The 12,181-nt window shown below is 41.9% G+C and overlaps 1 protein-coding gene across 2 annotated transcripts in view; it reads right to left on the bottom strand.

Moving 5' to 3' along the window:
* SPRED2 (sprouty related EVH1 domain containing 2) overlaps window positions 1-12,181 on the bottom strand; it is a 67,064-nt gene that overhangs the window by 18,088 nt on the left and 36,795 nt on the right. For both annotated transcript variants that reach the window (XM_054063959.1, XM_054063960.1), the window contains exons 2-4: window positions 10,263-10,440; window positions 8,793-8,961; window positions 5,913-5,977 (exon numbers count right to left, since the gene is read on the bottom strand). In XM_054063959.1, the coding sequence (XP_053919934.1) occupies window positions 5,913-5,977; window positions 8,793-8,961; window positions 10,263-10,440 (412 nt within the window). The remainder of the gene's footprint in view (window positions 1-5,912; window positions 5,978-8,792; window positions 8,962-10,262; window positions 10,441-12,181) is intronic.

Below are 12,181 nucleotides of genomic sequence, written 5' to 3'. Positions count from 1 at the left end.
TGACCCCTGGCATAAAAGCAAGAAGAATTCCCCAAGAAGCTGATACACGCTGGTATTACATATGAAGAAAGAGGAAGCAAAAACCAAATCAAACTATGGAAAACCCAATGACTTCAGACTCCAGGAATACCTTGGTAGTCAGTCTGCTGGAACAAACCAAGGCAGATTTCAAAGCGCTCAAGTGCGAAGAGCGAAAGCTGTGTTCAGGCATGACCAGCGATTGCTAAGTTGGGATTGTGCTATCCATTCACGCATAGGACAGGGATGCCCAGGGCACTCCATATAACTTGAGAGACCCAATTACGAAAAACATGAATAAATCTTAGTCCAGTTCATTACTCAAATCCAGGGAAGGCTTTTTTCTTTCTTTTTCTTTAGAGGGAGGAATTCGAGCCTGCTGGTTTCTGCATGTGAATTTCTCTCTTCTTGGCAAGTACTTGCTTTTCTTTTAAAATCTGAATTAGAATAGCTGTGGTTTACAATGCAAGTCCAAAATCCAGACATCAGAGGATGTGGCTACCAGCAATGAACCCTTGGGCCATACACGCACAGCACAGCTGGCTGCTGAGCCGGAAGAATAACAGAGGTAAAGCCATCTAGTCCTATCACTGTGACAATTCCCTAATCACTTTGCTTAGCCTTACAGAGCAAGTAAGGTGGATTGGCTCTTGGTGACAATCTAAGCACTGCACCCAACCACCCCTGTACGGAGCTCTGCTCCTCCAAAAGGTGTTTTTCCTTTCTCATACTCCAGGTCAGCTTTAAGAAAAAGGAAATTGCAGCTCTTGCAGCTCCCCAATCCCTGAACAGAACTCACGAATAAGAAATAAATCTTGCAACTCAGTGCTTCCCTGCTCTCAGCAACATTGTTTTCCACAGAGGGGTGGGATGAGGGATGCTCCAGCATCACATGGAACTCACAAGCATATTCCACAGGAACTTGGAGTGGGTTTCTACACATCTACTTGAAAGAGAGCTACAGTGGTTCTTTAAAAGAACCATCTGAATGTGAAATGACCAAGCCAGCAAGAAAAATTAGATTTAGTGTTTATCTAGCTAACATAAATCTTATAAATTTTAATAGTGAGGCTGTAACACGCTTGAGGCCCACATGGGAGATGAAAGTAGGGAAAAGGTTTCATGGAAAGGCACCAGGGTGAAATCTTTTTTTAATTAGGAAACCAGAAGAGATGCAACTGTAACATTAACATCTGCCATGATCTGCAGCACTACGGCAGAGAATGGGTAATTGTGTCTGTCTCTTAAATGACTGTTGGTAGCGTCCAAGCCACATGACAAACTTCCTAACTCAAACATTGCCAAGCACAGGAGAACATATCCATGCTGAGAAAAAGGCACGAGGGGTGCAAGATAGCTCCAAACACTCAACTTCAGGGTGAAAACATGAGTCTGAAGACTTCTACTGGAAGCCTGGTGTGAATCCCAGCACTAGGACTTACACAGATAAGAAAAGTGGTGGTGGTGGTGGCAGGACCTATCTGCATCACCTCAGTGAAGCAGGAGAATATTTTCTCCACCTTGTAGTTGGGGAACTGAGGCGAGCAAGCTTTTAGCCAGGAGTTAGCAAGAGAAGCAATGCTTGAGTCTAGCTGCCTTGCAAGCCAACTTTGTAACTCAGTCAACACTCCCGTACATCACACCTGCTTTCTCTGCAAAGTTCTGAAAGTCTCATTTTGAATAAAATTTTTTTTTTCAATTATTATCGATGACACGAAACAGCTATCATTGTACTATATGCATCATTCTTGGTAAGGCTGGGTTTTATTTTCTCCCTCAGATTTCCTTTAAGACAGAAGGGGACTGCAGTCATTTTTGGGTTCACAAACCCAGACTGACACGGGACCCATTGCTCCTCCTGCCAGTGGGTGTCTTTTTGTTAGCACTAAACCAGGCACAGGACTGAGAATTTATCTGAAAAACACATGAGCAGTTTCAGCTGAACTGGTCATAAGGTTTCAGAACAAACACCTCTGCTTTTTCATATGGGTTGCTAAAAGAGACCATTTCAAGCACTCTGCAGACTCTGGAAGACATTGACCTTTCTTTCCTTGGACTCAATTCACATTTTTCACTTCATGGTCATGTGGGATTATCATCTGTAATTGAAAGTAAAAGTGTAGATTAAGGAAAAATTTTTGCACAAGAACTCAATTATATGGTAAATTCTGTGTCTGAGGAACTACAGAATATATTTGGTCCTCATTAAATGTTATTTCTGAAATGAATGCTAATTAAAGAAGGCTGAAGATGCAGGCTGGATGGATGAAGACAAACAGAACAATCTCAGACCGTTGCAAAGACAATGTTTCCCCCAGTGGAGACAGAACGGATGGCTAGTCTTACTCAGATTGCATCTCTTGAGAGGACGATTTATAATGTACAAGACAGGAGAAATTTATTTGCTAACATATGGAAAACATTTATAGCCTCTACTGAGGATCTGGAATTAAAGAAACACAACTACATATTGTTAAAACTTCTAAATGGAGAATTCATTTTAGAAATAAGCTTTTTCCCTCAAGTCAGTGACATTTACTTCTATATACTTTTCCTTTCTGCCCTGTTTGGTATGAATTCCAGAACAGAGGTTTGTATTAATTAATCTAGTTGCTGTTTGTCTAATTCACAGGAAAATTATAAGATGGCAAACTCCTGTTTTCAAAGATATGACCCACCCTTCAGAACAATGGATGGGGAGCACACACTGTAGGGATGGGGCAAGGTACTGCTGCCCGACTTAATTCTTGGTACTGCGAGTTATAGTGATGGGAAGAAATAAGGCCACTGATGCTTCCCCAGCAAATGCTGGTGTGGGCATAGCTGCAGATAACTCACCCCCTTAAACACAAAACCCCACCGCCTGCTACAAGAAAATGATCCTCCATCAAGTCACACAAGATCAGAGCCTGAGGGAGAGCTCTACCTCTGGGACAAACCTTCTCTTCACCATGTAAATAACATGCTGGATGCCCCGAAGGATTGTGTGGTGGCTGACAAATAAACAAAACAGATGATGTATGTGCTGCGTGCACAAAAATACAAAGTTATCATCTAGTGGTGCAGTATTGAAGCTAACAGGATCAGGGACAGTATAAAAGCCCTGTGTCAATCAATATCAAACTGCTGTATCAAGGTCAGCACTTACATGTGATAAGGGCAGTTGTTTTAAAGTCAGTACCATTACATTGGTGCAAACACCAGTGCTGATATGCAAGATAAAGATCTGTAAAACAGTGTAAGAAATATGAAGTTTTGGACTGCTGTGGTTGAACAGATTGAAACATCTCCAAGGAGAGGCAGGACCTCAGGCCAAATATTTGAGGCAGCAGCGATGGCTGGGATTTTCAGAGACGGGTAAATGACTGATTAAATGACTCAATCATGCAGATGCTTTTGAAAATTCTGCCGCACACAGTGAAGTTTATTCATGCATGTGTGGGAGAGGGGGAGGACTGTGAAGATTTTAATAACTACCTTAGGAAGTAAAAAAGAACCAATGTACTTTCTCTTTAAAATAGAGCAAAAAAAAAAAAAACCCAAAGCCCCAAAATCCACCGCTGTGGATAGGGAAAAGATTTTACAGGGAAGTTGTAAAGAAGTTTGGTGTGCAAGGCTGACCAAAAGGACTACGATATATAAGTCAAAAAGAAGTTCAAAGAATTATATAGAAGAGTAAAAACAAAATATATCACAGTCGTATTGATTTCTTCCAATTTAAAACCCCTTCACGCTTCTGTCTATTATTTCTGGCTTATGTAGACTTCATACTCCACCGTTACCTACCAGGTAAGTAGGAAGTTGAGAGCTTCAAAATGCTTAAGGACTGCAGGAAAAGGAAAGACTTCATCCCAGGAAAGCAAAGAAGAAATATTGGGGAAGAAGATGCTTCCTAAAGTGTTATTTTTGGAGCACAACAACACACTTGCCTCAATGTGACTTTTTGACCAATGTCACTACACAAGCTACTACCATCGGTGAAGTCCCTCTCACTGCTCTGGAGACCATGCAACATGCAGAGCAAGCTACCAGGCAGGGCACAACCCGAGGTGTGAATGTCTCCTGGATTCCAACAAGGTACCAACCACAGCTGAGATTTCCCTCCTTGCTAATGCGATCATCTAGCTTGTTCCTCCTCTGCTGAGCATCCTACCCATAAATAACTCCACAGCAGGAAGTTATCTAAATGCAGAACTTTGAGTGACTTTATGCAGCTGGAGCACTATTCACCCAACCTTCCCAATGTAAAGCAACACCTACTTAAAGGCAACAACTTCTTCCTCCCAGTAAAAAAGCACCTTATGAATTTAAAAATCAACACTCAATCACAAGACTGAGTTTGTAGAGAAATTCAGGAGCAATCCCAGGTCCCTAAGCATCACCTGGTTGGATTTTAGCAAAAATATCTTTTCCTGTTTCCACAGACTACTTTTCATTGCTTTAAGACTATTTCCATATCTAACCCAGTGAGAGCTGGCACACACCTGTCCAAAGCACATTTTGATGGTCATCCTCTTTCCTACGAGCACATAAGAGCTGCATGCAAGTGTAGCATGACATCCATGCCCACCAGAGCATGGCTTGCCTAGCGAATCTGGGGACAAACAGCACAAATTGGTAAACCACTCTGGCTCCAGCAAGGCCTCCCTCTGATCCATCCCATCCCAGTGCCTATAAATCACTTCTGGCAGGTAGTTGGGAAGCAGCTGCTAATGATAGTTTTGCTGTGGAGCACAGGAAGTCACCTTTTAACCCTGCCTGCTGTTGTTTGTCTCCCGGAGCCATGACAAAAGGACAGATGCGGACAACATGCCAGCCATCGTGAGGATCTGGTCAAAAAGCAGCAGGGAATGTGCTCTGGTCCCATATAGGTGAAATATTGCCCTCAAAAACATGACTTTTGGCTTCAGATGCTTCCCAAAGGCACCAAACAGCTTGATGCCTGTCTTCAGCTTTTCCTCAATCACCCTAAAGACACAGGAAAGTATCCCAAAAGTGACTTTAATTGAGTTTGTTGCTGCTGCGCTAAGGATGTCCCACCTTCTACCTTCCACCCTCCTGCCATCCAGTCCCCACCTGTGCCTCAGGACAAGAAGGGCATTTATAATATAACTAACACACGTACACATGTGTGTGGGGGGGTGCGATTGGAGCTGAACAAATAAATTTAATAAGACAAAGCATATGTTGTGAATGTCTTGTTTTCAGCCCATGGAATATCCGTGATCGGATTACAATTTCATCTGACATCATCTTTTTTTTTTTTTCCCTTTTAAACTGTGCACGTGTAGCAAGGACAGTAGCTGCTTTTGTTTCAGGAAAGTTCCAAAACACATTTTAAACATTACCACAAATTAAACACAAGCAACTCACTCCTACTTAAGTCATCGCTGGTTAGGTAGATAGCACGCTACTGCACCTTCCTCCAGCTGAAAAACACTCTTTTGAACTTTCTACATTTCATGCATATGCGAAACACTTTTAAAGTTGGCTTTTGTTAACAACTGCAATTAAAACTCTCATTTCCTTGAGTATGCACCCGAGTAGCTGCCACCTACTTGAGTTTGTGGGAAGCTTCTCAAGGACAGAGAGGTATTAAGAGGTGTGTGTACCACTCAGACTAAGCAATAGGAAATTCGAGGGTGATTATTTCCTCACTTCTAGACCTGACAACATCTGTTCTGCCATGCTTTTCACGTGGTGATGGGAGGCCAACAGAAACCCAAAGGTTTACCTTCTGTAGAGGTTATACTTCCATCAAATAAGACACACCCATTAGCCAAAAATGACGATGGCTGGAAGCCAGCCCCAAGGCATAAAAAGAAAAACCTTTTCCAACCTGACTGTGTAAACTAGAGTGTAAAGTAGAACCACCTCGGGTGAGATATACTTACTGTGAAGACATCATCATCGCCGACCTCAGCCTCATTGTGAAGTGTTGATGAAGATGTCGTAGACCCTAGTAAAAAAAAACACACAGCATTTTAAACACTTAGCAATTCTATGCAACTTTTTTTTCATTAGACTGGAAAAAATTTGGATTCTCACAAGTTTGTATAAGGCTCAAATTAAGGAAGAAAAAAACATGTACTGGTAGCTGGGTTGGAAAGGTAAAATCTGAAAGCGTTTCTTGACACGCAACTGTATGGCTGCCAATGCTAATTAACTATGCTAAAAATAGCAGTTAACATTTCCAATTACAGAAGACTTTCATTTCTGAAGAACGGTAAAGCTATGTACTAATCAGTGCTCAAAACCAGATTCTCAGCTGTCAAGAAACCATATATGATATTCATCATGTATTCCATAAATCTGTGGGAAAATGACTTATTTAAAAAAAAATAAACCTTACTTTGAAAATGAAGAATCAGATTTTTTTTTTCATTCTTCTAATTTCAGAAGTTGTTATATAGTGTACAGGTCTTCTCTGTTATCAGCTATTTCTCAGAGAACCACCTTGCCCCTCATAAGCCAAGTATTTCAAAGAAGCCAAGGTGTGTAAATACCATACACAAGAGCAAAATACTGGGGTGCAGTTCTCATTAATTACATGGCAACTGTCTGGAAAAGTAGGAAATCACATTAGGAAAAAAACCTTCCTCCAACCTCCTTCCCCATCCTGTGTGTGTCTTCCTCTGGAGTCACTTGAGACCCTGGTCAGCACCCACACTGCAGAAAGGAGGGAGAGGGGCACTTGCCATCGCTGGACTTGGCAATAATTTTGCAGCAGCTAAAAGGGCTTGATTCCTCTTCCCATCCTCAGCCAAGAATCCCAGACCACCTTCCCGGCTGACTTAACCCGCTATGAGTCTGCCAAGAGTGCAGCAAGATACTCTGATGGGCAGAGAAATTGCAAGTGAAAGGTTTTTTTTTTTTTAATCTAAGCCCACTGTTATACTGAATTAGGGCCACTTTTCAGCCCTAAACCAGCCGAACCGTTTTGTACCACCTTCATTCTGGAAACACTTGAAAAATAATGTACTTTATAGAATGCCACCCGCACCAGTCTTGGCTGCTTTCAGTTGCATCATCACAAAGATGTGCAGAGCTAAGTATAAAAGCCCACTTAAAACATTAAGTAACGTAAAAACGTTTGTGCCATTTGCTACATTAGCTTTAAAAGTAAAAAATCCAGACGCTCTACAGAGCTACACAGACAAAATTTCTGTACTTCTGATGCTACAGGGAATAAACTATTGGTTAAATATTAATAATAAAGCAGTGATTTCACGAAGTGAAGTTTCTAATGCACAGTTTGCTGTGCTTAATATTACCTGCTAAATTTGATCAAACACGCTAACAAAAAATGAACGATAAATGAAACCCACTGCTCAACGCTGTGCGTGCACAAGCCAGTTACTGTTTTTCATTCAGAAAGCCTTATTTGGAAGTTAAGGGGGAACACATTCATGAGGATCAGTCTGTGCTGTTAACAGGATAAATATAGATTTGCAGATTTTGAAGTATATGAGATACAGCAGAACTTGATTTTAAATACCCCCACTGTAAAATGGATCAGAACAGGAGTTGACATGTACCGGTATCTCCAAAATACTACTCAGTACAGCTGAGTTATCATCTCCTTGAAATTTTACATAATCCCGTGCCACTTACGTAAAACATCGCTTTTATGACTCAAAATGCTTCCCAGTTTTAGCAAGCAAGAAGACGACAGCGGAAGGCCTGGCTGTAACTTCTTCACATTAATGGCACAGGAAAAAGCAAATGAATAACTAATTGAGAAGATCCTTCCTTTAACTGATGAGGTTATTTATCAGGAAAGAGCTCTGAAGCATTAGTTCTCTCCTGGTATCTACTGTTCCCACAATAAAACAAGGACAGGGCATCCAGAACGTTAAGCTGTCTTATGGAGCTGATGTCCTCAAAAAGAATACACATCTCTGTGTGTGTGTGTGTGTATATATATATATATATATATATATATTTGAGCTAGTATCCTCAATAAATACCATCTGTATATAAAAATAGTCCATTCACACCAGGTGAGAAGGAGAAAGGCTTTGAACCACTAAGACCCTACATAAAGTGGCATGGTTAAAAAAAAAATAAATAATCAAGCAAAACACCCATGAAGAATCAAATTTCATTAAAATAAATTATTATTGAATTACAGCTGTATTATGATTCCCTGACTGCAATGAAATGTGAAAAGGAAAAATTTATGACAACTTCAAAGCACAAACAATTCAAACCCATTTTTTGCAGAATTGAAAAAATTCCAAGAACACAACAAAGTCTTCAAGAACTACCATTCAACCAAGAGGATGCAGACAAAACTAATTACTGAAAAACACAAAACAAAACAAAGTTTTATTCAACTCAAGGCAGGAATTCATACTATGATTTAACAAAGACTCAGTAGGATGAGATTTGGCTGCATATAAAGAAGAGCTTGGGCTGTTCTGAGCTGCTATCGTTAGTGCGAAACCCAAGCTTACCAAAAAAAGCAGTGATAACGGACTTGATGATAATTAAGGGGGGAAGTCTGGATAGACCAGGCCAGACGCGATTAGAAAACACTTGGACTGAAATCCCTTCTTTCCTTAAGGAATGAGAAAACTCGTTTCTTAAAAGTAAGCTGGGGCTTACTCAGCACAGAGTAAGTGCCTGGCTACACTCAGACATGTGCACAAGCAACATCCTAGCCCAAGAAGTAATGCCAAACTCACCACCCGCCTACCCAATTCCATGCTTCAAGCCCCCCTCCTCACTCTTTGAAGGGTCAAAGGGGCTACCGCCACGCACTGCAGTACCTTCTATGAGGTCCTCGATAGCTTTCCTCACTCCTCTGTCGAAGGCTCGAGCATCGGCAGGGCTTTGAAAAGTGAGCCCAAACTTTCTGTTGTCAACTTTCCAGTGGTGGAAGGTGGGGTTCGCCTTTGTGTACACCAAGTCCTTCTTCACAAAGCATTCCAACACCACCTGGGAGGGAAGGAGCCCCAAAAGAGGAGCAAAGTCACTTTTCCCACACCAAGGACACAGCCAGCACCATCTCAGCTTGGACTCAAAAGCAAGCCAAGTCATGCCTTGCGTAGGGGTACATCCTTCCCTACCAAAGGATGACTAATAAACATCAGACACTGCAGTTGTTCTCACAGCCATCACACACTCATCTTTTGCTTGCACTTTGAGTAGATACTTGCTCCTTACCCTAGAAGCTTTTCTGGGACCCAGGCCCACTGCAGCACAGGTTACAGCCAGCGGAGACTCAGGTAGAGAGAGGACTTCCCTCAGTAATTTTGCTCAACGGAAATTTTATTTGCTGGCCAATTTAGGAGGTGCTGTAACACTCCCCTCACTATTTTTTTTTCTCTCTCACTCAGCCAGGCACTCATCTCAAGCTTTGCTGTGCCAAAAAATATCTTTAGGGTGATGCCCATGGATAACAGGACGGCTTGCAAGTCCTAGCCTGTCTCCCAAAACCATAAGCATGGCACCAAAATAGCATCAAAAAAAAGCACCCTAAGCAAAATAGTAGTAAAAACTGTATTTGAAACAGCTTTAAAACGCCAGTCTTTTTGAAAGCAAGATTATTTCCGACTCAATGCATTTTTTTTTGGTCCAAACTGAGTTCACAGAGCTTGTGCAGGGAGCAAATCTCTTCACTGGAGTGCATTTCAGAAGAATCAAATATATAAAAATGAGATAAGAAACTGCAACATCTGAAACGGACCCTGGAAATGGGGAAAAGGTTTTATTAATTTGATTTGTGCAGGGAAAAGAGGAGAGCTTTTAGATAAACAGCTACCAGGAGAAACTGAGTGCATCAATTCATAAGAGACAACTTGTCTTCATATTCTCACTCTGCTCGTTCAAACCTTGAACGGCATGCAGCATAAATAATTCATGGCCGTTTTAAAGGTGTGTACTGCATTACTCAGTGCAATGTGACTGGCTTCATGGGTTCTTTACACTTCAATTCACGTCTCACATATCTCTGCTAGGTCTTAGGGAAAAAAAAAAGAAACTCAAGTCCTTTTTCAGTCATCAAAGGAGGCCTCTGCACATTGATGCCAAAAATTTACCTGCTTCTCGCAAGTGGCATCACAACAACCTAGAGAGCAAATTTCTAGATGATGATGGGTTTGTTTTGTCCAATCGGGTACTACTCACGTATGCCTGTTTTTTATTTTAAAAAAAAACCCTTAAAAGAATACAATAGCAATAGATTGGGGATAATTCACATTATAAGAACAGACAAAAGTTGAATTAGGTTCTATTACCAGTTTGTCTTTCTGCCTTTCACCATGGATTAGAAATCCACTTCTTCCATTGCCCTCTGGGTACGTGACCTTGCAGACGCCAACTCTACTGAGACCGCCTCCTTCTTGTGGCAACCATCCCCCACTGGAGTCATCTCGGGTCATAACCACAGCTTTGACTCGCACAATATAGCTGTCACTGCAATGGTAACAAAACAAAAATAAAACAAAACCTTTTGTGAGCATCATACAGTCTGGTTGGGGTGTTTTTCCTGAGGGCGGCATTTAGACAGCAGTGCTCCAGTCCCAACACAGAGTTTCTGCCCTGAATGGAAGCCCACCTCTATGATGGATGGTCTTGACTGCTCAAGCCACCATAGGAAAGCAATCAAACAGCAATTAACAGCCCTACTGGGTTTCCAAATACCAACAACATATAGATCCAAAAACCCATGGCCCCAGACACTTTTTCGCTCATGTGGATGGGAACTGTGACCAAGACAGGGGTTGAGCTTGGCAGCACTGCAATACAACCACTACCAGCAGAGGCATTGGGACATTAGGTCTTCAAAGTGCTGGAAGAACATGTGGAGCTCAAATAACCTATAAACAAAGCATTTTAAGGTTTTTGTGATCAAATTAGCAAAGTGGACTTCGGAAGATGACACTTGAATTCCTCCACAACTGAGACAGCCTTATGGAAAATACCCACAAGTGTGGCTCTAGCTGGTACCTCAGACGAAAGGAGATGAGAACCATCTCAGCTCAAGTCATGAGGACCACACCATGTTCCTAGAACAGCTCCACCAGCATTTCAAATGACTTTCAAAGGTGTTCCTGCCCATGACTGGGGGAGTTGGACTAGATGACCTTTAAGGTCCCTTCCAACCCAAACCATTCTATGATTCTATGATTCAAAGATGGCACAACATAACCTCATAAGAAGCTATTCTGGAAGCACCTGAGAGAATAATCCAGATGCCCATCACAAAGGGTCAAAAGAGCCCCTGCAATGGGAGGCTCTGCTTTTCCAGGCCTCTTCTGGTACTCCTTCCACAGAGTAGTTCCTGTAGTTCCTATAGCATCTGCTGGAGACATCACCAAGGTGGTGGTTATTTGGGAACAGAGAGGCCACTATGTGAGGATGTATGCAAATCTATGCACCTTGCACAAGACACACAACAGACTCCAAGCTAAAATGGGTTAGCTTTCCCATCTTCATACTGACACTGAGTCCTGGTTCGATGTAACCTCTTGTTTGACATCAATTAACTCAATAACTGATCAGAACAGTGCCGATGGCTGTGATGCCCTCACAGGAAGGCCACCATGGCTTGGTCAGTAACCATGGCACTGTCAGCTGCAGACATACCCATCAGCATCTGCAAGGATGCTGCAGGGCACTCAAACCTAAGCAAAACTGGGAACATCAACAGGTGCTACAAAAAAGGACACATAATTAAAATTGGAGGAATTGTCCACCTCCAGGCCACCAGATAAGCTCATCAGGAGGAGAATGATCAACCTGTAGAGAGCTCAAAGAGGAGGCCTTTCAAAATAACAAATATCATCCTTTTGGGAAAGAAATTCCTCCATGAGAAAGGCTCTATATGTGGACATTTTCCCAGCATCCTGTACAATATGACAATAGAACAGGCCTTTTCTCTCCAAAATTAAAAGCAGTGGCAGCTTTCTTCATCCTGCACCATGTAAAACTGCTCTAGTTTTCAGACTTTATTTTTGCATCACTTTTGTAATCCGAATTCTAATATTTGAAGTCTGAATTCCTTTCTCTAGTATGATCAGATTTTATTTAACAACTAAGCAAGCCACCCTACGGATTCTACTTGAAGACAGTTTTGGGGACAGACCAAGGGAGGCAGCAAGTATCTTCTGGGCACAGGCACCTGGGACCAGCTAATCCCTTCTGCAGCTGGACA

Source organism: Cuculus canorus, chromosome 3, assembly GCF_017976375.1.
Source record: "Cuculus canorus isolate bCucCan1 chromosome 3, bCucCan1.pri, whole genome shotgun sequence".
Classification (NCBI taxonomy): Eukaryota; Metazoa; Chordata; class Aves; order Cuculiformes; family Cuculidae; genus Cuculus; species Cuculus canorus.
This window is presented reverse-complemented; position numbering and strand designations above follow the sequence as displayed.